The 22,779-nt window shown below is 50.8% G+C and overlaps 12 protein-coding genes across 12 annotated transcripts; 4 read left to right on the plus strand and 8 right to left on the minus strand.

The window, feature by feature from the left end:
• Positions 1 to 394: 394 nt before the first annotated feature.
• On the minus strand, positions 395 to 688 carry CC1G_15658 (hypothetical protein; the record flags this gene model as incomplete). Its single annotated transcript, XM_002910182.1, has 1 exon — positions 395 to 688. The coding sequence occupies one exon, from the start codon at positions 686 to 688 to the stop codon at positions 395 to 397; it is 294 nt and encodes a 97-aa protein (XP_002910228.1).
• Positions 689 to 1,265: 577 nt separating this feature from the next.
• On the minus strand, positions 1,266 to 3,424 carry CC1G_09580 (hypothetical protein; the record flags this gene model as incomplete). Its single annotated transcript, XM_001839673.2, has 10 exons — positions 1,266 to 1,348; positions 1,422 to 1,452; positions 1,505 to 1,608; positions 1,665 to 1,725; positions 1,780 to 1,812; positions 1,874 to 2,288; positions 2,354 to 2,529; positions 2,596 to 2,730; positions 2,789 to 2,896; positions 2,951 to 3,424. The coding sequence occupies 10 exons, from the start codon at positions 3,422 to 3,424 to the stop codon at positions 1,266 to 1,268; spliced, it is 1,620 nt and encodes a 539-aa protein (XP_001839725.2).
• An 802-nt stretch (positions 3,425 to 4,226) lies between these two features.
• CC1G_09581 (hypothetical protein) lies at positions 4,227 to 4,672 on the plus strand. Its single transcript, XM_001839674.2, has 2 exons — positions 4,227 to 4,439; positions 4,498 to 4,672. The coding sequence occupies exons 1-2, from the start codon at positions 4,256 to 4,258 to the stop codon at positions 4,548 to 4,550; spliced, it is 237 nt and encodes a 78-aa protein (XP_001839726.1). The 5' UTR covers positions 4,227 to 4,255; the 3' UTR covers positions 4,551 to 4,672.
• Positions 4,673 to 4,862: 190 nt separating this feature from the next.
• CC1G_09582 (jun coactivator Jab1) lies at positions 4,863 to 6,836 on the plus strand (the record flags this gene model as incomplete). The annotated part of the gene is made up of 6 exons (XM_001839675.2): positions 4,863 to 5,075; positions 5,156 to 5,338; positions 5,399 to 5,527; positions 5,583 to 5,846; positions 5,895 to 6,079; positions 6,478 to 6,836. 6 exons carry the CDS (start codon positions 4,863 to 4,865, stop codon positions 6,626 to 6,628), a joined length of 1,125 nt encoding a protein of 374 aa, XP_001839727.2. The 3' UTR covers positions 6,629 to 6,836.
• A 626-nt stretch (positions 6,837 to 7,462) lies between these two features.
• On the minus strand, positions 7,463 to 10,140 carry CC1G_09583 (amidase; the record flags this gene model as incomplete). The annotated part of the gene is made up of 9 exons (XM_001839676.2): positions 7,463 to 7,728; positions 7,766 to 8,128; positions 8,201 to 8,262; positions 8,347 to 8,434; positions 8,497 to 8,575; positions 8,642 to 9,138; positions 9,207 to 9,425; positions 9,617 to 9,689; positions 10,129 to 10,140. 9 exons carry the CDS (start codon positions 10,138 to 10,140, stop codon positions 7,463 to 7,465), a joined length of 1,659 nt encoding a protein of 552 aa, XP_001839728.2.
• Positions 10,141 to 11,866: 1,726 nt separating this feature from the next.
• On the minus strand, positions 11,867 to 12,088 carry CC1G_15659 (hypothetical protein; the record flags this gene model as incomplete). The annotated part of the gene is made up of 2 exons (XM_002910183.1): positions 11,867 to 11,949; positions 12,013 to 12,088. 2 exons carry the CDS (start codon positions 12,086 to 12,088, stop codon positions 11,867 to 11,869), a joined length of 159 nt encoding a protein of 52 aa, XP_002910229.1.
• A 2,305-nt stretch (positions 12,089 to 14,393) lies between these two features.
• On the minus strand, positions 14,394 to 14,645 carry CC1G_15660 (hypothetical protein; the record flags this gene model as incomplete). The annotated part of the gene is made up of 2 exons (XM_002910184.1): positions 14,394 to 14,473; positions 14,570 to 14,645. The coding sequence occupies 2 exons, from the start codon at positions 14,643 to 14,645 to the stop codon at positions 14,394 to 14,396; spliced, it is 156 nt and encodes a 51-aa protein (XP_002910230.1).
• A 328-nt stretch (positions 14,646 to 14,973) lies between these two features.
• On the minus strand, positions 14,974 to 15,801 carry CC1G_09584 (hypothetical protein). The gene is made up of 3 exons (XM_001839677.2): positions 15,612 to 15,801; positions 15,056 to 15,562; positions 14,974 to 14,993 (listed from the first exon to the last, which is right to left on the minus strand). The coding sequence occupies exons 1-2, from the start codon at positions 15,724 to 15,726 to the stop codon at positions 15,075 to 15,077; spliced, it is 603 nt and encodes a 200-aa protein (XP_001839729.1). The 5' UTR covers positions 15,727 to 15,801; the 3' UTR covers positions 14,974 to 14,993; positions 15,056 to 15,074.
• A 536-nt stretch (positions 15,802 to 16,337) lies between these two features.
• On the plus strand, positions 16,338 to 17,350 carry CC1G_09585 (hypothetical protein; the record flags this gene model as incomplete). Its single annotated transcript, XM_001839678.1, has 4 exons — positions 16,338 to 16,446; positions 16,497 to 16,816; positions 16,871 to 17,234; positions 17,292 to 17,350. 4 exons carry the CDS (start codon positions 16,338 to 16,340, stop codon positions 17,348 to 17,350), a joined length of 852 nt encoding a protein of 283 aa, XP_001839730.1.
• Positions 17,351 to 17,375: 25 nt separating this feature from the next.
• Positions 17,376 to 17,831, minus strand: CC1G_09586 (hypothetical protein; the record flags this gene model as incomplete). Its single annotated transcript, XM_001839679.2, has 1 exon — positions 17,376 to 17,831. The coding sequence occupies one exon, from the start codon at positions 17,829 to 17,831 to the stop codon at positions 17,376 to 17,378; it is 456 nt and encodes a 151-aa protein (XP_001839731.2).
• Positions 17,832 to 20,078: 2,247 nt separating this feature from the next.
• On the plus strand, positions 20,079 to 21,462 carry CC1G_09587 (hypothetical protein; the record flags this gene model as incomplete). Its single annotated transcript, XM_001839680.1, has 6 exons — positions 20,079 to 20,175; positions 20,249 to 20,422; positions 20,494 to 20,591; positions 20,653 to 20,731; positions 20,788 to 21,116; positions 21,223 to 21,462. The coding sequence occupies 6 exons, from the start codon at positions 20,079 to 20,081 to the stop codon at positions 21,460 to 21,462; spliced, it is 1,017 nt and encodes a 338-aa protein (XP_001839732.1).
• A 64-nt stretch (positions 21,463 to 21,526) lies between these two features.
• CC1G_09588 (hypothetical protein) lies at positions 21,527 to 22,423 on the minus strand. The gene is made up of 3 exons (XM_001839681.2): positions 22,118 to 22,423; positions 21,937 to 22,029; positions 21,527 to 21,809 (listed from the first exon to the last, which is right to left on the minus strand). Exons 1-3 carry the CDS (start codon positions 22,379 to 22,381, stop codon positions 21,711 to 21,713), a joined length of 456 nt encoding a protein of 151 aa, XP_001839733.1. The 5' UTR covers positions 22,382 to 22,423; the 3' UTR covers positions 21,527 to 21,710.
• Between the last annotated feature and the right edge of the window lie 356 nt (positions 22,424 to 22,779).

The raw sequence follows: 22,779 nt of genomic DNA on the forward strand, positions 1-22,779 counted from the left end.
CTTCGACCATTCTAAGTATCCCTCTCCGTACTAGACCCAGACTTCTTAGGTTCTGCCAATCGTGTTGATTCTTTCATTTAATCAAGACTCCTCCCTCTTTCATTCACTCCTTCAACTTGTATAGCAAGTTTGATTAATGGTTATCATCATCGTTATACACTAGACTACTTTGCTGCAGTTGCCCTTTTTCACGTCGTTTAATCAGTCTCTATTCACTTTGATTTATTCACGAACCTTGGATCGTCGATTAAACAGGGCTGAATGATTAATCAATTCCATGTCTCCCCCGCTCAGATGACCGTCTAGTACAGCTAAAGTAGTGCTTAGAGTGATTAATCGTTGTCATTAAACAGTTACTTGATTAATCATTAGGCGCCGTAGAGCGGAACTTTGATCAATCAAGCGCCATCAGGTTACAGCCACCAGGCAGGGTCACGGAAGGAATGGTTGTCAGTTCCCTGGTAGACACGAGCGCACTGCGCCCATCATGCCTCCCTCTGCAGTTGGAAGACGGTGCTTTGCCGACAGTCTCGTCTTCAAAGGTCTTCCAGTGCGCCGGTTTTGCACTATCGTACGCCTTGGCGAAGCGGTCGCGCCCACTGTAAAGCAGTACCGAGAGGAAGAAGAGGATGCCCAGTAGTATGAGAATAAAAGAGAGTCGCTGCCAGTGGTCCCGTCGTAGCCCCATGGTCGCTACCAGCTCGTTCGTCGATGCCCAGCAAATTTGGGCGGGGAAGCACGAACTCAAAAGCTACCAGTAGTCAGATGTCCAAAGAAGCTGGGAACTTGAAGCCAGAACTGTATGACTGACAGATAGATCACACGGAGGAAATCCACGGGTTTCGGACAGCTTCTGCGTTATCAAACATTCTGTCAGGCTGATAGTTCAGTGCGCTTATAACGGATCGGTGGACCTGCAATCGGGCACAGAAGGGCCTCTTCATTCGGAATCATTTGACCTCGTCCCAACTCAGAAAACATCAGCAGCATCGCGCTTTCCACTTCCCAACCTCCGAGACAGATGGCAGGGGTGAGGGCAACCGCTCACAGCTTCGCGCGGAGCTGGAGTGCAAGTTGCCGAGCGCTTGCTTGTGGGGATGCCTTATGGTGTTCGTGAAACGCCGATCAATCCAGCGGCGTCGATGAAAGGCACACTGATGCCCCTTAGGCTGTGGTCACTGCAGCCCTGAACCCAATGAAGATAAGCAGAACGTACTGCTAAACACATATACCAACGAGATTAATCCGTAACCCTTCCCTTTAAGTTAGTCCTCCACCGCATCATCGGGCTCGGTCAGCCTCCTTCGAATCATATCAGCGACAGCTGGCCCGTATACTGGGATAGAGACTAGTGGAAGGTAGGGTCGTGGTAAGTACCTTACGCCATAAGCCAAGACCAGCTCCAGCAGTGTTCAACGTACCTCCATGAAACCCCTTTGTAAAATGTACTTTCTGAACGGTATAGTCAGTCGTAGGTCGCGATCGGCGCGCGAAAGAGACTTACATTATGAGTCTTCCCTCTCGGATAAGTCAAAAATGTATCATTATGGACTGCATAGTGTTTGTGGCCCATGTTTCTTGCGAGCATCTCATAATCGAAGGTGTACGCTAGAAGGGACCTCGGAATATTAGCATAGTAAATGTGATGGACAGAAGTCACTTACAAGGAGGATCCATGATCTCGAAGGTCGCGGAACGGAGCGACGGAGGCATGATTAATTGATGCTTTGAAGAGACTAGTCAATTTCCATTTCCACATACAGGAGCAAGCCAACTCACCGTTAGGCCATTTCCATGCACTCCGACCAGAATCTGTTGACAAGACATTCAGGTTACAGTCAGGGAATGCGGAACAGAGGGGGCAGGAACTGACCGTTGTCTTCGCGATGATCGCAATCTGCTCACGGATGCTAAGCTTTTCCATCTGCGGAATGAGCACGGTGCAGACCCCTTGTTTCTCTAGGTCCTTAAGCGACTTGACGAGCAATTCGTGGTCTTCAGCAACAAGTCGGCGACCGGAGCCTTGACGGGAGATGTAGGTCACAACAGGAAGATCGTATCTCCCATCTGGGCTTTCCATATCGTCCTCCAGTGCTGTGATTGATTCGGAAGGCGACGAAAGCGTGTGCTTGAGGGAAGAAGCCAGAATCCGACCTTTCGAGTCGACGACGGGCACGTATCCGATGGTATTTCGAACTAGGGAGTGGCGGAGTGGTTCCCAGAAGAACTCCGGACCTGTTAGACCCATCGTCCCTCCGACCATCTTGAACCAACGTCCGGACAAGGGACTAATTGCGATACACAAAAAAAAGTTAAAGTCACAGGCATCCAAAGTCACAGACAGAGAACATACTGTTTGTGAGCCTTGTCTCGGTTTATGATCATACTCCTCTCGAATACGACTGTCGTATCCAATTTGATGAGGTCGTTCCAATAATCGGCTTTTTCGATTGAAGCTTGCGGGAAGGCCGCCCGCATAGTGGGGCCAATGATACCTGCTCTGTCTCGCCACTCGGCTCCGGAGACGGCCTAGAAGTTCGAAGAACCATAATTCTCGGTCAGTATAACGACTAATGGCGAAGCATGCGTACTTACCGGCATCACGAACCGCGTAGGCCAGGGGAGGGGAAAGCCGACAGGATCCAAACTGGACGGCTTGTGGTCAAGTGCCAGCGTCGAGTAGACCCTCCACATTCCGAGGATGATTTCACCCCACCAGTGATAGAAATGCTAGAAGACCATTAGAAACAGCCCAAGAACAACACATAAACTCGTATGGTTGACCTACATGCATGAATTGTGGGGAGTCGTACAGGAATACCGTGACGTCTGGGATGAGGGTTGCGACGTCTCCAAGGACCCCAGGCGCCTCTTCCGGTGACAGGAATTGCATTTCCTATCGAAAAGCATTTAGTTTGATGAGAGGCAAATGAGAATAACATCACCCTACCTTGTCTGTCGCCTCTGAATCCACTCCATTGGACAATGCAACTGGTTTGCCTATCAATGCTTTGCGCGGGGGGAAGGTCGGGTCATTGGTCACGATATAGAATGTGCCATTCCTCAGATACAGCCGGTCGATCATGGAGAAGCCGTCCACAAACGCGCGTTGTTGCCCACCAGGTATAGTCACGGATGGAATCGTCGTTGGGTCCCTGGTCGACACGAGGACGCTGCGTCCAATGCCACTTGCTCTACTGCTGGATACCCGCGACCTATCGACCGTCCCATCGCCAGATATTTTCAAATGGGATGGCGGGTTGGCATTGCTCCTGCAGAGGGTCAGCTGGGGGTGCCATTGTTTTGCCCTAACGTATGCCGACGCAACGTGATCTCCTCCGTTGTAGAGCAGCACCGAGAGGAAGAAGAGGATCCCCAGTAGGATAAGGATGAATGTGAGTCTCTGGTCGCGTCGTAACCCCATAGTGGCCCCTCGAGCTGGTTGTTGGTCGACTCGAGTCGAAAGCTGGGGGAATGGCCGGGTATATAGGGAAGCCCAAGACCTGCTAGACGCTTGCCAGGAAGCAGCCCATGTATTGGTTGGCTCTTGCCTGGGTTCATTCTTGTGTGCCTGAATGCCTCAATTAGTCAGGCATCGGAAATGCATAAGCAACCGTGGCAGGTGCATCGTGCAAAGGACATGCAGGTCAGCCTTTTGACGTTCCCCTGATTGAATTCGAAACAGCCCGTAAGTCAGCCAGGTTGCCTACGTAGCACAAAGTAGTTAGGTAGTGACATACCGTGAAAACCGGAGACATCAGGGTCCCTACAAAATCTGAGGAATTCCGGCTGAAACGCAATGTTCGTTATGAACAGATTGGGATCCGGAGTAGTAGGGGGCGACGATGTTCCTTTCCATTGGATAGGTTCAATCCGACAGACATTGGCGTCGCCGAACTGAGGCCGGTTTTAAAAGAAATAATGCAGTACCCGACACCAATGTGTTGGGACGAATCTCCTCAGCCAAGGCGAACGACGTGAGTGCCAGGAATCAAAGGCAGCACGACGGCAATCCGAAAGCAAACTTGATCCGAGCTTCCATATTAAGACTCCGAATATATTCTTCGGCGCTTATTCACTCCTAGCAGCCCAGGCCCCAAAGCCCCCAAACCCGGGGCATCAGACGTCATATATGATTCCCTGTGGAGTCCAGCACACGCAGAGACCTACCCAGGGCTCATATATCTTGGAACCTAAGCCCTCATCACGCGCACAGACATTACACGCTTGCATCTTGCCCAAGAAATCTACCACGATGTCACCTTCTAACCAAGTTGTCGACAAAGAAGGAATGCCCATCCATGTGGGAGATGAAGTGTCGTGCCGCGCTCGTGGAGGGAAGCATGTGGGAAAGGTTGAGAAAATCGTGTACACCAAAGAAGAGGCAGAGGAAGAGGGAGTAAAGAACCCTCCAAAGGTCATTTATACCGACCAACACGGTGAGTTCCGCCATAGCTGACTGCTTTATCTCAAGAAACATAGCTGAGCAATGTTCAGGACACCGTGTAAACCACAATCCTGGCACCCTCGTTCATGGAGATCCCTTCTAACTCGATGGAACAAACAAGCGTCACAGAGCGAGGAATGACTTATTGAATTTATTTCGGTTCTTTGAAGAGATATCGTACAGATTGTATTTGTATCTTGTTCAAATCCATTTCGCAAAGCATAACGAGCTCGCTTCTCTGGCCTGCAACCCCCTCAGACTGGTGCCTGGGTTTGTCATTTGCTTGGATCTATTTACAGCACGCGGTCCTTGACAAACAAGGAGGCGCGTCGGCGGATTCCCAATTTGATCTTAATTACCGCCATCAGGGACGACAGCGACGACAACAACGACGACGACGGCGGGTAGTGCGACGATGTCTGCAGCGACGGCGCTACAGAGTTTCTCATTAACGAACAACATTCTTGAGATCTCACCTCAAGATGAAATCTACAAATTCGATGCCGCAGAGAACCAAAGGATAAACAGGGAGGCACCATGGTCCAAGGAGTACGTCGTCTCGGATGTCGATCTCAAAGCGAAATGGGCGCTGATAGGCAGAATTGTAGCCCTACATACTTCAAGTCCTGTAAGATTTCCGCTGTGGCCCTGATTAAGATGGTATGTAGTCCTTTATAGTTTGGTGAATACAACTGAGCATGCCTCCAGGTTATCCATGCCAGGTCGGGTGTGCCACACGAGATTATGGGCTTGATGCAGGGCAAAGTCGTCGGAACGTCCATTGTGATCATGGACTCGTTCGCACTGCCAGTACAGGGCACAGAAACCCGTGTCAACGCAGCCGCAGAAGCCAACGAGTACATGGTGGAATACATCCAGGGAAGCGAGAAGGTACGTCCACAGTCGGCTATCATACATTCTCAGATCGATTCTCAATAACGATCTCAAAAGGCTGGACGACTCGAGAACGCCATTGGCTGGTACCACTCACATCCAGGCTACGGATGCTGGCTATCAGGAATCGACGTCAACACCCAAATGAACAACCAGAAATTCCAAGATCCATTCATCGCGGTTGTCGTATGTCTTGTACTTGTATCCGCAAGCTTCTTTTCATTTTAACCAAGATCCATAGATTGATCCCAATCGCACCATCTCGGCTGGAAAGGTGGATATTGGCGCCTTCCGCACCTACCCAGAGAACTACACGCCCCCCAACGCTTCTTCGTCCGAATACCAGTCCATTCCGCTGAGCAAGATCGAAGATTTCGGTGTACACGCGAACCAATACTACCAAGTTGACGTGGAGATCTTCAAATCGAGTCTGGACAACGAACTTCTTGCCTTGCTGTGGAACAAGTACTGGGTAAACACTCTGAGTCAGAGTCCATTGATCTCGGTATGTTGTCGCTTCTCTTGTTCTTTCCCCGCTTACACTTGCGCCTAGAATCGAGCGTACGCCGTGTCCCAGCTCTCCGATCTGCACCAGAAACTCTCCAAAGCAACGTCCTCCGTCCCCAGCACGCGCCCGATCATTCCCTCCCTCAAATCCAAAGACGGCGAAGGCAAGCAAAAGGAGAAGGAGGAGAAGAAGAAAGACGAGAACCAGTTGGCGAAGAGTGTCATGGATAGGTGAGTGCGCCCTCCGTTGCAGTCATGTTCCTCCCCCCTTTTTGTCCCGCTGGAGGGTTACGTTACCTGCAACCACTCCTCCCTCCTCCTTTTTGGAGCAATTTGCGTTTTCCTGGTAGCAACTCCGCGTCTCTATTGTTGGTTTCTATCCCTTTGATCCTGTGTTGGCTAGGGACGGTGAACTTGGAGGCGGCCTCCGACCACCAGGTCGTGGGTTGTGTGATTACTCGGTCTCTTCTTCCGCTCGGCCGTAGCCCCTTCGTTGGCCGCCTTTCCAGATCCTCGAATCTGCCTCATTGCTACCCCTCGATTCCCTGGGTCCATTCGAGATCCTCCTCCTCTTCGTTTCCTTTTGAACCTTTCTTTGGTACTGAAGCTGATCCGATTTACCCCAACAGCACAAAGATAGCCGTCGAAGCCCAACACGGGCTCATCGCCCAAGTGATCAAGGACGTCATCTTCTCCATGCGACCCAAGAACGACGCAGCTCAATCCTCACAAGCGGCCTCTGCGCAGGTTGCGGATGTCACTGATATGGCCATCGGCTAGTCGCAGACTGAAGCGTCGGAACATGCATTCATTCCTTCATTTGCATCTGTGCATCCACCCCCTACGCCATTTTCGCTTCGAATTCCGCTCCAGAGTGCAGTACCCCCGCTCGTCCATCGCATCGTTTTTGCAAGGTTTCTTGAACTTCGTGTTACTCATTCCAATATGTACTATTAGTCAAATCTACGCATCGAGTCAAGATCTGGTACATTCATCCACAGAAGCGATCTCTGTCCCTCTATCAGCATGGAGGTACGGCGAACTGACGATGCCGCTGAAGCTTGTCATCCCCTCACTAGGCGCGCAAGTATAAGTACCTTATTTCCGACGGGGGTACAGTGCGCAGATTCCGTCAACAGCAACTTGAGGGGCTGAGAAGCATAGCATTATGATTGAGTACTACTAGGGCTATAGACTTGCAGATGGGAACAGGAAAGCGGAACAATAAGTAACGAATAAAACAAACGCAGGGTGGCTAAGAGAACTTGGAAGACGTCGTTGCCACTGTCCACCAACAGCGAGTAGTTAAACGGAATAAAGCGAATACTGGTAGGTAAATTACGTATGTCCGAGGGCGAATAATAACTCAACACCTGGAGAGTAAAATACAGCGAAGAGATTATCGAGAGAGAAGGGTGGAATTATGGTACACATTAAAACGATCGCAATAAAATGAAGTGGCCGAACAGATCGAGAAAGTAATACTACGAGACACCAGCGCGTAATACAGGCGCCGACAAGGATACCAATTTGCAAATTCGAAGGGGAATGCGGCAAGCGAATAGAATAAAGCTTACTGGCATACCAAGGTAGACTCGCGTGGCGGACAGGCGCCTAAAAGTACACGCCGGCCTCCTTCAAAGCAACCTCTACCACCCTCATACCCTGCAGCACCTTCTCTTCCTCGAGCCTTCGCCCAACTACCTGCACGCCCAACGGAAGCCCGTGCATCTTCTCCGCGTCGTAGACCGAGTACACGCCCTTGACAACACTGTTCATGGATTGGTACTCGGGCGTTGAAGTGAAGTTGGGTGCGAGGCCGTCAATGTCCTTGTCGACGTGAGTGACGGGTAGCACGCCAGCGGAATAGTCGAGCTGTACTGTGGATGTCAAAAGGATGTAGGGATCAGGACGGACAAGTACTTGCCAGGTTGAAGAGGAAGGTGACGCCGACGCTCATAAGCGACACCTTGACTCCGCCACCGTGAGGGAAAGCAGGCAGTGGATGGGGCACGGTGATCAAGAAATCCAAGCCCTCATCTATCCACTTCTTGTGCCACTGCGCCCGGTACTCGTCCCGGGAAACAATGGCAGCTCGATCCTCCAAGACAGTCAAGGGGTGCATGGACTTGTAGACCTCCGCCGCAAATGGATCCGACGACTTTAGAAAGTAGGCAAATATTTTCTTGACGATGCGAGGAAGATTGAACAAGTTCAGAATAGCCTGTGCGGGTCCGGTAACCCTTTCGCCTGGTTGGAGAGGAGCTTCCACTTGTTGAGCTAGAGAAAGAGAGATCGTCGGTCCCGGTCAGGACTTTCCATCGGCAAAACGTGAATAGTGAGGATGCTAACCTCCGTCTGCAAATAGTAATCGGTATCCAGTTTGAAGGCCAGAGACTAAATCTGGCGGAGTGCTAGAAGGGAAGAAACAGACAGGGATGTTATCAAATGATTAGCGCCTTTCACATCTAAATTGAACTTCCCATCAGAACACGTACAAATCAACGACTTCGTGCCCTTGCTTGCGAAGTGCGTTCGCAACGGTGGCTAGAGCTCGACGGCATGCCGGAGTAGGTGGGACTGTACCTGCAGCGAGAAAGATAAGGGTTCCGTATGCCAAAGAGAGACGATCACAGCGGTTCACATACCGTCATCCCACATGACGCCCCACTTGAGCTTCCGCCCTTCTTGTTGCAAATCGATAGGTCTCCAAGGGAGTGGTATGCACTAGAATAGAAGAGGGTGGAGCTGTTAGAGACGAAGAGAACCTCGAAAAGACGAACGTCCACCCACAGTGTGATCATACTGCCAAGGCTCGCAGTGTATAACCCTCTTCCAAAACTCTTCGAGGTCGTCCAAATTTGAAGCCAGAGGTGCGGTAATGAGTTGAATACCCTCCAAGCCAGCAAGCGACGACCGACTGCCCCACGTGGGGAACCTCCCTGCACTCCCCTTCAAACTCCAAACCCCGCAAAAATGTGCAGGAATCCGAACCGAACCACCAATATCACTCCCGATTTCAATCTTGCTTCCCCCACATGCGACGAGGGCTGCCCCTCCGCCTGAAGAACCTCCTACTGTAATGGCCGTGTTATGCGGATTCAGAGTTCGGCCATAGACATCAGATACGGTTTCTATGTGGAAAAGACCAGTCGGGACGGTCGTCTTGGCATGGATGAGAGCGCCTGCGTCTTGCAAGAGTCGGACTAGCGGCGCGGAGGTCGTCGCTGGTCGTCCGACGTAGCGCGAGTAGCCGATGGTCGAGTCGCGGCCTTCGATGTCGACAGTGTCTGGACGAAAGCATTGTGAGCTTCTTTCGTAACGTCAACAACGACATGCGGGCTTGTACCTTTGATACTGACCGGCACCCCGAGAAGCAGTCGGTCTCGAGGCACCTCGTTGACCGTGCTGCTGCTGCTGTTGACATCGGCCGAGTCTACACCGGGGCCCCAACTTGAGAGAGCTGGTGTCGACGACGCCTCTTGGAACATGATGTCGGAGAGGCAGTTGGTTGCTTTCTGTGCTGCTAGCGCCTTCTTGCCATAGGCCATCATGACCTCTGACGGCGACAGCGTGCCTGCACGACATCGAGAAACGAGTTGGGACAGTGAAAGAGCGTGTACTTTTTCTTCTTCAAAGGAGAGTGGGGTTGAATATACTGGGGGCAGAGAGTCAATGAGTGATTGGCGCTCCTTCTGCTTCCACGCGCTACGAAATGGTTAGCTGGTTGTTTAGAAGACCGGGGTAATGAAATCAACACGAGCTCACCATGCACGCTGATGAGCAGACGGTGAAAGCGAGAAGAGCATGTTTGTAGAGTGTAAGGTTGGCATTTCCAAGACTGTTGGTGACTCTCGGCCTTTTAGCTTGCAGGGTATGCCGAGGAGTTCCGCGATGACAAGACAAAGCAGAGGTACGACAAGTGCGGAAGCTGGGAAGGAGTCCGAACGTTAAAATCGACAAGGGTTCGTTATTTGAGAGACGAGTGACAGTCCGTTCCATCCAAAAACCGTATCCTTAAGAATCCACGAAGGACCTCCTGTGCGGCACTTTCCGATACCCAGGTGTTCCAATTAGGGTGCTTCGATTACCTGGAACGAACGGGACTAAGAGAACAAAGGGGATATCCGTGGGATGAAGTGCCATGGCATCTGTGATGACAAAAGTCAGTTTATTAGCGAAAGCAAACGAGGCAAATTGCTGATCTCTTACCCCGGCGTGGGCGCTTGCTTTATTTCGCAATGGACATCGCCGAACGTCGACCTAACCGCGGATCTCACTGCAATCTGCATTTTGCTGACGTCGATAGAGGTCAAGATGGCATAGAAATAAGTATGGTCGTTAAGCCCAGATAGAAGAAACAGGTACCATGAGAAGCATGGCCACCCCAATGATCTGCGGCGCCAAAGCGACGGCTGCCAAAGTTTATTATAGGATACACCAAGGGGCCTCGCTGGAGATATCCGCAGGACAATCCTCGTGGGGCAATGTTGTAGGATATCACACCCGCCTGTATACTTGTTTCAAATAATCTCAACTTGGGACAGCCCGAGCCCGGAGAGGTGACGCAAGACGTTGGGGTGGCGGTCGTCCGTGGCACCTTGAATGAACTCAAGTCAAAAGTCTCCTCGTCACTTTAGCAAATGTGTTACATACCATTCAAAGATTCTATCGGGCGCGCGTCGTTACGCAAGCTAGACGCCCCAGTTGATGACTGTGAAAAACTGAGCGAGTATGTAAACTGCTCAAGGAGACTCTGTGATGCAGTATCGATAGCCCTTGGCGCGGTCCGCGCCCCTAGTAGTCCAGAGGCGACGGAACTCCCGCGTTGGATGATATCCGACAGTAAACCCAGAAACGTCTCTGTGCGAAATGGAAGGAGTCATAAACCTTCCATCGTGCGCTAGAACGGCAGGCGCACAGCATGCTGGGCACAGATTTCACGAAATCAAACTCAGTCCTGTATTGCCGGACCTGCGTGGTATGGCGTCACAGAACTCCTGAGTTGCAGATTCTCTTCCTTTCCTAAAAGCACATCAAGTACACCGGTTATGTTGCTTCCTCGCAATTGCAGTTGAAAAATAAGACGTACTGTATCAAAGTTGCGAGCCTCGAGGCCAGACAAAGGCCCTAATCTGCTTCTTGGAAGCAGGAATCTGATTATGCAGGTTCTACCCCGCTTCGGGTGATTGAGAGCACCCAATCTCAGTGATTTCATTGGCGATACTTGTCCTCTGGCTGGGTGTAGGCAATGAACAAACTCAAAGAACTGTTCGCTTCACATGGTTCAAGGCGTCTATCAGAGTCGTAGCACTGGGCTCTTCTGTAAATGCCTTTGGTTGAGTTAAACATCGTCTAGGAACTATAGCATATCGCTCACGTATGTATCCCTTAGTCCATTCTTATCCTTCTTCGCCTTCTTCCGAGCCCAAACGCTACTAGGCGCCACGCCCAGAATCGAGCTTCTCGTCGTCATACCTTGAATCCCGCGAAAGCGACAGTTTATGCTCGTCCCTATGCGTTCCTAATTCAAGAAGATTGAGAAGATCAAAGGCGTTGCTGCCAACGGAGTGCGTTCGATGCCGTGGAACGAGACCAAAAGGAGTGATTGGCACTGACCGACGGAGGGGTTTCGAGCGGAGGATGTCGGGCTGGGAAACGGCCGTCGTGTGCCGAGGCTGCCGCAAAGCCGACTCGGAGCGCCCAGGTTCGGAAAGCTTGGATGAAGGACGCTGCGGCTTAGATGCTTACCCTTCGGTTCCTCGGTTCATTGGAGTGGGTATAGGGTAGGATATACAGCCTGACGGCCCTATACCGCCCTGCTCGCTTGATCATATGGTTGCGGCGGTCCCTTGAGTCGGATCACTCTAACCCTCGACGCTCGTATACATCGCACAAGCCTTCAGAATTGGTTCATTATTGATCATAACCTATCCGACTGAGTAGAGAATTGGCAGGCGTGTCTTATTATGTCGTCCAATATACTGAGACCATCCCCTGACACTCCCCGAATTCAATTCACTTCTCGCAAGCAATCTCGACGTCACCGTCACCGGCAGCGGATCGTCTCCAGCATTTCCTCTGGCGAGCAACGAGAGCATCTACATAACACGTTAGTATATCAGATATGCCCTCTAAAATAATAATGTATATTGGTTTCATACCAGTATCCTCAGCGGGGAGGGCGACGGCCATGGTGATGGCAGCGAAAAGAATAGCGAATCGGACGCGGAATTGCATGATGATTTCAAGTCTCTCGGCAGTGCAACTCCCCTTGCTATGTACGTCGCCTCCGGCTATGTCTTTTATATCTCTCTGGACAGCCCGTTTGGCCTATCTCCCAAGAAGCACTGACGACCACACTTTACATTGAGTAGACAACTTAGCTGAGGCAAGTTGTGATCTTCGAGTAAAATCGTGTATAACGTAGAAGTCCCATACTCTTATTGATACATGCAGATATTCAGTTACCAGTGGCCGTTATGCCCTCCCCGCGGTTATGCGCCCATGTGCATACCGTCACAACGCGGGCGTCCATAACAACCCAGCGTCCTGATTTCCATGGTCGATGTGGAAGTGCGATATGTTTTCGCAGCCCTTGTAGATTTAAGAACCCTTTTGTTTGCGAGTCTTCTGGATCTAGAAAACCTCTACTGAGATGTAAGCCTCCCTCTCCCTCAACATCCAAAACAAACCCAACGTACCTGGAAGTTGCCCCCAAAAGTTCCATGCGCTCATCCATCAAGTTTAAATACAAATCGCCAACGACTCGTCCTTCCCCACCCCTTTCAACGCTTGAGCGCAGGCAGCCATACGATCAACAGTTTCGTTGTCTAACAAAAGATAATCAGCCACCAACCATAGACATGTACACGAACTCCAGTTTGAACTTTGGATAGGAGTGACTCACCATCTGTGTCTGGAACTGGTAGAGCCGAGGTAGAGATCGCAACCAGGCATAGGAGGGAGAGAATCTGGAACAGCTTCATGTTCAAGCCGACTTAATCAGCTGATGGATGCCAAATGGTAATTATTGATTTAGCGCCCGTCGGGTATCGATGCACAGGGCGGTCTCTCGTTCAGAGAGGAATTCGTCGGCGCAAAGACTCAGAGAGTGGGGGACAAAGCGACATAACAACGACCTCCACCAATCGATATATAAGTACCCCTACAAACTATTCTTTCGGCAATTATTTAACGCTCCTACACCCAAGACTCAATCTACACGCTTCTCAACTTCTTTCTCCTCTCAACCACCCGTCTTAGCTCCCAACACGGTCGCTGTGACTTCTTCGTTTCTCTTATCGTGCTCTCATGGTAAGTACTACTTAAGTGGAAAGGCTCGGTACATACGACGCTTCCATAAGTATAATGCTCAGCCACCTGCCAGAGCCTGGGCGAAGAGCCGTTGCATATCGTACCTCGGCATCGGAAAATTAGTGTGGCGACATGAGGAGTCGTGAGAGGGCTTTGGAACATGTAGACATAAAGAAGCGCTGGGTACCTTATGGAAGCGGAATGTTGAATTACTTGTATCGTATCCGTGACCTACAAAAACATGTATACGCAGATTCTTCCAGAAGAAAACCGGGCAGTGAGAAGGTGGTGGCGGCCGGTGCCGTGATATGATTTGGACAAGTACTAGTGGACTCCATTGATCGTCCTTGGGCGGGCGAATGCTGAGCGCTGAGAACACTGGCACGCGACCATACGCACCAACACTTCACAGGCTAGATCATACGACCCTGTACAGGCGCTACGAAAATGGCAGGCCAATGGTGTCACCACATAGTACCAAATTCAACTATCCAGGTCCTTAACGGCTCGGAACCCGGGATCACTTCAGAGTGCAGGGCATTAAATAATATTAGTGTAAGATCCAAGTAGGCTCAGGACTCAGTAACCACCGAGACGGAGTTAGCTCCAACCTGTTCACGATCAACATTGGCTAGCGGCTGTCCAACGGCTTCGAGGTACATAGATCAATTTGCCTGGAGAAACAAAACCCCGAAGCCCCCGAATCCATCCATCTCCATCTACTTATCGCGTTCGAAAACTAACTTGGTGCTCATCCCCGAACAGAGAGGAAAGGTAAAAAAAAACATCGCATACAGTTTCTCAGATGGCGGCTGTAGAGAGAAACGTTTCAGCGTTTGAACCCGTCGTATAGGCTTATCTATCCTCCCGACACACACAGAGAATTCGGAATCGTCGCACACGACGTATCACATTGAATCCAAAACGGAAGATGGAATCATGACATTTCAAAGTCCTACATATTCCTAGTACTAGTCCTAGTTCGAGTTCGAACTGCTCTGAATGAATGGAGGCGACAAGGCGGAATGGAGATAACATATCCGCTTCTCGAAACAACACTGATATCATTGTACGTTCCTTAACCTGATAACACAAATCCACACATCAGCCAGATCCAAGAGATGGAAGTTGAAACAAACTTCAAATTGAGCGCGTTGAAACTTGACGAGATACGCACATTGTATTGACATTGGACTCGAAACATCCAAGGGCGAGGTGAGGGGGTATATCAGATGCATACTTCGCCCATACACCTGCCATAATCATCGGGGCCATCGACGTCCCTGGACGACAGATCGACGTTAAGGTCTAGGAGGAAAAAAGGAATGCGGACACGGAAGATCAGTAAACCCGGGACTAAATGTGCAGGAAAAGAATGACGAGGAAAGGGAAAGTGAAACATACGAGGACTGGGCGCAGCCAGTACGAGTGCAGCTGCACTTAACAAGAGTAACACGACGAGCTGGGTGAAGGACTTCATAGTGGACGATAAGGCAAAGCAAGTAACTGGAGAACCCTTTTTAAATGCTGGTAAGATTAAAGTTGCCCAGCGAAGAATACCAATTCGGTTTCTCCTGGATGGTGGAGCTGGGGAAGATGCATCCCAGTTCGGCACACCAAGTGAGATGAACTTCTACACTGATAGAAGCTAGTTCAGACTTCCCGCCGTAATTGAGTTGAGTGTTCCTTGTGTTTTACACAAAAGGCGGGTTAGAACAAGATAACGATCGTAGCCTACGTCTTCTGTTCGGTTGAGGCTGAATACAGGCGCTGCGTGGTGCAGGGATGAAAGGAAATGATCTTATTGGGAAGAAATGCAATACAAATCCTGTGATATCAAGGAGGAAACTCGTTAGAATCGAAGCCATGATTTGAATTCAGGTTACGAACTGAGATGAACTATCCTGCCTCAGGCGTGCTCAGCGGGTAAGAGACCCTTCGAAGCAACATTCTCCTCCATAATCCTGTAAACAGTACCCCAATCCTTGCACGTATGCGTAGCACCCACACGGTCCACCGTAAAATTCCTCTCCACAAAATCCCCCTTCTCTAGCGTCAGATCCGCAGAGCACAGCGCCCTCTGCCTGAGATAATTCAAGCAATGAGCATTATGCCCTTTACTCGCAAAGAGCTTGTAGAGGCCCTCGAATTTAGGGTCGAACGCCCAGTTGAAGAAGCGCAGACAGTGGACTTGGTGGAACATGGAGACGAGGAAGAGGCGGTTGTTGGGTCCGAGGTTGATGAATCCGCCGCCTTTGGGCGACAGGGCCTCCCATTGGGCGTCGGTGCCCTCCCCTGCGAGGCCGTAGCGAACGCTTTCTTCCACCGTCAGCAGGACGTTGTCGAGTTCGCCGAATGGAAGGGGGAGGGTTTCCGGGTAGTCATGGCCTATATAGGCTGTTTGGAAGTCAGCGACTGCCCCTGAGAAATCGTTAATGAGACTCACAGTATGGGATATCCCTTTCGATACCGCGATAATTCCAGATGAGGGCCACCAGAAAGTTGATTGCGCAGCTCGCTATCGTCAGATAGTAAGTCAGGCGACGAGGGTATTGACCCATCTAAGGCGGCCTCCTTGTGTAGTAGAGTTCAGCCAATGGTTTTCCGTAGTCGATGGTCCCCGGTGAACAGCTGAGAGAGCTAATCATCGAAGTTTCCGATTTGAGATGGGCTGGGAAGATAATTGGGAGTGATTGGGAGCTCGGAAAATAGGGTTTCATTTGGCGCAAATATGCCTCGCGGTGTCATTTGACCAGGTCGGACCAAGAAAAGCTTCTGAGCGAAAACCGAGTTCATGTTCTGAGGACAAGGAGCGTGGGCCCACGGATGCCGCGAAGCCGAGTCCATCAGAACATGCCAAAGCATCGAGCTCATCGTGATGGACAGTGACGACGATCTTTCCGACACCGTCTACATCGTTCGCAGCGACCTCCACGACCAATGGACGACCTCCTCGACCCCAGTGCTCTTTCAACCTCTCCACGCGATGTCTACCACAACCTGGCGTCTCCGCGGATTTTGCTCGGATTCGAAGCACGTTAGACTTTTGGTCCCAGCCCGGGTTCTGACCTGGGAATACCATGGAATATCTCGATTCCACTCTGGATAATGATGCTCAGAAGACATAGAAATGGCCACTGTATTGTTTCTCAACCGAGCCAGTCAAGGTGAAATGGCCCGCTACACCAGTGTCCCGAGTTCTCTACAAGATCCCGAGTACGATGAGAAGGACGTCGAGGAGAGGGTCCTGGATGATATGGTCGACGAGGACCTCACGAAATGTAAGTGGCTAGAAAACTGTAAGATTCATAACACTGACGATAATGTCCAGATGATAGACTGCTCTTGCGACTGACCTGCCTCTGTGCAGTTCTGTCCGCCTTGTTTGCTCTAGCGACTCTTCTCGGACGCTCTCCACCATCTAGGTCGAATACGGCTGTGAAACGACCGAATCCATACCCAGGCCTCGATGCTATATCCTACGGAGACGAATACGAGCCTTTCAAGCCAATCACTTCGCTATCCCAGCTACTGCTTCAGATCCAAACTAACGACCCTTCACGAAAACTACATGAAGACGCCTCCAGACAGCGCGACTCAGTCAGGGGAACGTTGTATCCAGATGACCGACACTTTATTGCCTCACGGGAGGTAAAACCCTTCCCCGTCACTCACCTTCTACGCCACTGACGAAACCTAACATAGATGTCGACTGTCGTCCAATTCAAGAACCTCGACTACGGCATGGAGCGCTGTGTCCTACACGCCGTGCTCCCCAACAAGACTGCATCCTTGGACCCGGCCATCCAGCTGAAGCCATCCAGCATCATCGACGTCTGGCGGCTCGACCAAGACACCGAGATCTCTCCGCAGAGCCCTGAAACATGGGCACTCGCGCCGCGGCGGCGGGCACTCTTGGAACGATTCGAATTCCCATCGGAGAACGGCGAATGGAGGTCCAAGGAGTTCCACTGCCCGTCGCTGACGTTTACGATCTTGGAGTTTGCTTGTGCGTCTGTTTCTCCGGACTGTCATGTCGAGTTCTGGCAGGACCGGATGTCGGCGAATGGTAAGCTCTTTCTCTCGTCCGACGTCTCGAGCACGTCATGGCTGATGCTATTTGCAGGCGTATACCTTGAGCAGCACGACTCGTTCGCCAAACCAAAGCCCTCAAATTCTGTTTAACCTATGTATAGTACAACCACATGAATCAAGATTTATCCCTCGAACGATCCTCCAACCTCCTCTGATACCGTCGATAATTCTCCTCCGCAGCCTCATAAACCGCACTCCAATCCCTACAAGTACTATGCGTGATATCCGAAACCACAATCCCCCTCCTCAAATGCCGCCCATGCTCCAACCTCAAATCCGCGCGGCACAACACCATCTGCCTCAGGTAGTTCATACAATGGTGAACCAGTTCGTCTGGCTTCTGTTTACGCCCTCCGTCTTCGAATTTTATGAGACCTTTGCGGATGATGTTGAGACAGCGGATTTGGTGGAACATGGAGATGCTGTATGGTTCGAGGGTATCTGCCTCGTCGGAGGAGGAGGAAGAGGAGGAGGAGCCGAGGTAGAGGATCCCACCGCCCGAGGGTAGGGTAGCCTCCCATTCTCGATCGCTGAGGGATGTGTTATACGCAAAATGCACACTGTTCTCCATCGTGATTTGCGCTTGGGCGAGGGGCGGTATGTCCCATTCTCGTGGGTAGTCTGAACCTTTGTAGGCTTGCGCACGGAACTCTTGAATTATCTTCTGCCGGATAGTTTAAGTGGGAACGAGCAACTCACTGTATTTTCTGGGTTTTGGACTCGGAGGGGGTTCCGAGGGTGTGGGCTGGAAGACCCCGATTTCGATGAGGGTGACGAGGAGGAGGCAGGTACTGGCCAGGAATAAGACGATGGCGCTAACGTCCAGGACGCCGAGCCCTGCGAAATGTTAATCGTCGGTGAGCCAGTCCTCCTTCATTCCATTTCCACCCCTCTGGACTGTAACCCTAAAAGATATTCAGACATACCTAAATTCTTCATACCCCCCACTCCGACGGTGAGTAACTGTAGTACTGTATGTTTCGTCGACGAGATAGAAGTACTTGTACTTAGTACTTAGTAGTAGGAGAAAGCCAAGACAGACACGGTTTCTAGATCTCGAGTGCTAAAGCCAATTATCCCACTGGCACCTACCCCACGTGCACTCGGATGGATATAGTACCCTTCGCCTTCTCCCCGAAGCTAGAAGTCAGAATTGGTCAGAACAACGATTTCAGGCAGAAATCGACACCTTTAAAAAACTCAAGGTTATTCTGCTTTGTATTCACAATCATAACCCTGACGAGAAACGTTAAACTCAAATCTTTTTGCCTCCCAAAATCGTCAAATTTGGAAAGTTCCTTCAAATGGAAAGTCTGTATGTAGCGGTGAATGGACGGAGGAAGGGAGCGAGGGCTGAGATCAAACCTGTACAGAGAAGATCTGGATGCGTATGTGCTTACTAGTATGCGTGACAATGGAAACCCGCTTATCATCTCTCCTGGTACTTATCATCTCTTCTGTTCGTGCGCGCTCCCCGCTTCTGAATCTGTGCGATCCTTGTCATCGCGAGAGCGCGAGGATTGGTTCCGGTAAGCCCTCTTTTCCATTGGAGATTAGTACTTAGTAATAGTATAAAACTTGAAGTTTACAAGTTCTACATACAGGCCTGCCCGTTTGCTCCCGTATGTACTTAGTAGATAGCAGTAATACTTTATCTGGTGCGGACTCGGAGTTTGACCGTCCCTTCATCTGAGTTCTGAACCGTGCTTCGATCTTGTCATGGGTTCCCTCCTTCACTTCTTCGAATTCTTCGAATTCTTTTCCACGCATAGCTGATCTTTACCAGCTTCTTCCTGGATCCGTATGTGGTATTGGGAAACACGGAAACACTTTTCTGCTATTGGTGCGCAAACTGTAAGTTTTCACTGTTCTCAGGAGGAATAGGAATGAAGATTTCAATCAGGATTTGTAGGACTCGGAGTGCTCGGTTGGAGATCTAGTCGTCAAGTCGGGGACTCGTTCCCCGGTCTGGAGACTGGAAACCAGACACCCATGGGCCATGTCACTGCGGCTCCGCAATTCGGTTGCACAATGGAGCATATGCCATGCAGACCATGCTCTACTGTGAGGACCTGCGTAAGGAAGTTCAAGGTACTGGTCATCCAGTAAGTACACAACAACGCCTTATTTGAATCACTTCCAGATGCAGAACTTGATACTTATCATGTATTCGAGTCGAGTCGCGATGGCGTCAAGAGGATCAGTCAGTCAGTCACACCGTTACCAGTCCCATCTCGACGTCGAAAAGTTTTGAATCCGGGGAATCTAAAGATTCGTTGAATGGGTACGCATGTACAACGGACGACCATCCTATCAGAATCAAGCTAGCTCACTGACCCTTATCACACACCACAGCTTCAACGTTCTCCCTCCGAACAGACTTCCAATTGCAGTTCTATTGATACCCATTTCCATCCGTCTCAAACTAGCCTCTTAAACGCCCACCATCCCCATCTTTTGCCAAGCAACGTTAACCTTGAAGGGAGTGGGAACCCTGACAGCCTTTGAATGACGACGTCCTGCTTCCCTCCGCGATTATGCTATGGCTTGTTTGATCTCGTGCGTTTATCTGCCTCCTGAAGATCCCCCCTTGGAGTCGGAAGAAGTTTTTGCTTGGGCGGGTGTATAAAGTTGTCGTCTGGTGAAGTTTGGGTTTCCCCGGACCTTTTGTTCCCTGTCCTGTCCTTCCCCTTGCTGCTAACGCTCTCGAGCGTCCCTTCCTCCACTTCTTCTTCGATTGCGATACCACACCGGTGATCTAAATCATCCTTTGCATACCCCGCTCCGAGACGCTCCTGCTCTCCACTAATCTTGGAATATGCTCAAACCAGAATGGAGAACAGATGAGCCAGCCTGGCTGGTGGAATTCGAACGGCTCGTCCATGCAGCCGTGAACATTGGTGCCATCGCATTCGGTGAGTCAAGTCTTCCTTCCTTCTTCCAAGCTTATCCGTAGACCCAATCTAATCTTGGACTATGCTTGTACAGGAATACATGCGGCGATCTTCGCCATTTGCACGTACCACTTCACTAAGGCGAAGAGGTTCCCTGTCCTTCAGCAACTTTACATCACAATCTTGTTTTTGTTGGCGGGTGTGACGATTGGGTGTAATATTGGGCACAACCAGTTGACGTGGATTGATTATCGAAGTTACCCTGGAGGTGCGTCTCATCGGACGAGGCCATGAACTCGAGTCGTGTTCCGTGATCGTGGTTAACTTGGTGCACACCAGGCCCTGGCGCCTTCATCCAGGAACAACAAGGGCACTTCGTCAACACTATTGGAAACTCGGCAGGACTGACGTTGGCGTTCATGGTAGATTCATTGTTGGTGCGTAGGCGCCCACATGAATACGTTACCCGTGCACTCATTACCGCATAACTTCACACAGATTTATCGCGCCTTCGTCGTCTGGAACAGCAACTTTTACGTCATTATCCTCCCCTCCCTCCTGCTCATCGCTTCCACAGGTGCGATCTACTCTCCCTTTCCTATACCAAGCCCTGACGCTGACGATACGAAACAGTAATGGCAATCCTCCAAACCATCGCTGCCTCCCTCCCCGAATCGGCGCTCTGGAACGAGCGAGCGGTCCAATTCGGACTCCCCTACTTTGCGCTCTCGATGACGATCAACATGCTCGTCACGGTCATCATCATCTCGCGGCTGCTCCTCGCCAGGAGGCAGATCCGGCAGGTCATGGGCTCGCAGCACGGGAAGGAGTACACGGGTGTGGCGGCGATGCTGGTGGAGAGCGCTGTCCCGCCCGCGTTGGTCAGTATCGTGCTCATTGCACTCTATGCGGAGGGTATCCTCGCCCAGGTGCTGTTCTATCCTTTGTTGCCCCAGGTGCAGGTAAGTGTTCGGGATCACATCGAACAATGAGTGATCATTGCGATGGTGTTTTTTAATTAAAGGTTGACTGACGCGTGTTTTGATTTTCATTTCCCCCTATTTATAGGCTATTGCACCGCAACTCATTTTCATCCGGGTTATGCGTGGACGGGCGTGGAATAAGAATACGGCTAACCAGGTGTCGACGGGTGTGAGGTTTGGAACGGCGACGGGGACGGGGATGTCGTCTGGTCCTTCCGCTACCCTCAACTCGTCGAAGCGCGGTCTTGGAGGCTGGAAAGACTCCGATGAGAAGGCGTCGTCGTCGATTAATGCTAATAGGTCGGCGTCGGATGTTAACGTCTGATGCATCAACTCGACTTGAAAGGAACTTGGTACGCGCTGGGCGCTGGGTTTGGAGGCTGTCACTGGGCCGGCCGAACGCGATGTGTATAGTATACAGTGAATACAGTCTGGGTAATGTCCGTTGTGTATGTACTATCTAGGTTAATTTATTGCAGATATGTATCGGACGTGAAAGGCATGGAATGAAACCCGATTGAAGGAGGTCTAAGAGGGGAAAGAAAGGCCAATGGTATGTGTACACGGAAGGGTCTAGTAAGAGATCGTAACCTGAGCCATCACACACTTGAGGTGATCATCTGTAATGTTCTTTGGCGTTTTGGAACTTCGAGGGATTGGAGATCCGAGAGCCTGATCAAAGGGGGTGGAGAAAGGCACGTTAGAACATTACAGAACGAATGGGAGTCCAAGGAAGGAGGGCCACGTTAATCGCTTAACAAGCGTTTAGAGGCGCGCCGAAGAGTGGAGGTGTACTCACAATCACATCTCCGGATTTTAATTCTACCTCCTGGGTTAGGCGCGTGCCATTCAAGAAGGTTCCAAAGGGTGTGTCGAGGTCGCGGATGTATACCTGCCGTACGAAATGAGGTGATCAGTCGACTGGGTGCCGTGGATGGCCCCTTTGGCCAAGACCACAAAGACCTAAACCCTGCGCTCACCTTCTTGCCGTCTGAGCGTAGCTGGGCGTGTCGTTCGCTCAGGGATAGTGGGAGGATGTCTACCGTGGTGTCATCCTTTGGCTGGAGAGATTTGAACCAGCCATTGGAAGGCAGAGGTCGTCTGGATTCGGTGTCGTTTAGAGAGAGGCTAGAGCTGGCGGCGCCGAGGGTTATTGGTTTGGACTCGATGATCAAGAGCTGCTTGGCGGAGAAGGGAAAGGTTCCGGCATGGGGTGAGAGAGTAACGGTGGCTCCAAAGGACATGGTGACGAAGAACTGGGATGGGAGACTGGGGTATAGCTGGTGGGATGTGGGATGCAAGTTGGTGTGGTCTACAACGCCATTTCGCCCTGCTCTTATAGATCTCTGGTGAAACACACAACGGGAAGAGAGGCATGGGATATTAGTTTTTGAGATCCACAATGTCAAAGCGGAAAAGGGTCCCTTCACCCAGAATCGGGGTTCTTTCTCGTCATTCGTTTGCACCCTTGGGATCATCGGACTGGGAAATGCTCAAAATGTCGTTCAGGCTCCAGCACCCCCAATTTTCAGGACCAAATTGCGCTAGAAAGGGTGGTACTTGAGGCAGGGTGTGGGTGTAGTGCTTGTACGTTCATTAATATTTCTGTTACCTGGAATGAAGGATACCCACCTCGCCCATA

The sequence above is a fragment of the Coprinopsis cinerea genome, assembly GCF_000182895.1.
Source record: "Coprinopsis cinerea okayama7#130 chromosome 11 map unlocalized cont3.11, whole genome shotgun sequence".
Taxonomy (NCBI): Eukaryota; Fungi; Basidiomycota; class Agaricomycetes; order Agaricales; family Psathyrellaceae; genus Coprinopsis; species Coprinopsis cinerea.

Coding starts and splice junctions, on each gene's coding strand:
- CC1G_09581 (XM_001839674.2), top strand. CDS start 4,256: ATGTCACCTTCTAACCAAGTTGTCGACAAAGAAGGAATGCCCATCCAT. Junction 4,440..4,497: donor CATTTATACCGACCAACACG/GTGAGTTCCGCC, acceptor AGCAATGTTCAG/GACACCGTGTAAACCACAAT.
- CC1G_09584 (XM_001839677.2), bottom strand. CDS start 15,726: ATGGGTCAATACCCTCGTCGCCTGACTTACTATCTGACGATAGCGAGC. Junction 15,563..15,611: donor CGAAAGGGATATCCCATACT/GTGAGTCTCATT, acceptor ACTTCCAAACAG/CCTATATAGGCCATGACTAC.
- CC1G_09588 (XM_001839681.2), bottom strand. CDS start 22,381: ATGTCCTTTGGAGCCACCGTTACTCTCTCACCCCATGCCGGAACCTTT. Junction 22,030..22,117: donor TACGCTCAGACGGCAAGAAG/GTGAGCGCAGGG, acceptor TTCGTACGGCAG/GTATACATCCGCGACCTCGA. Junction 21,810..21,936: donor TAAAATCCGGAGATGTGATT/GTGAGTACACCT, acceptor CCCTTTGATCAG/GCTCTCGGATCTCCAATCCC.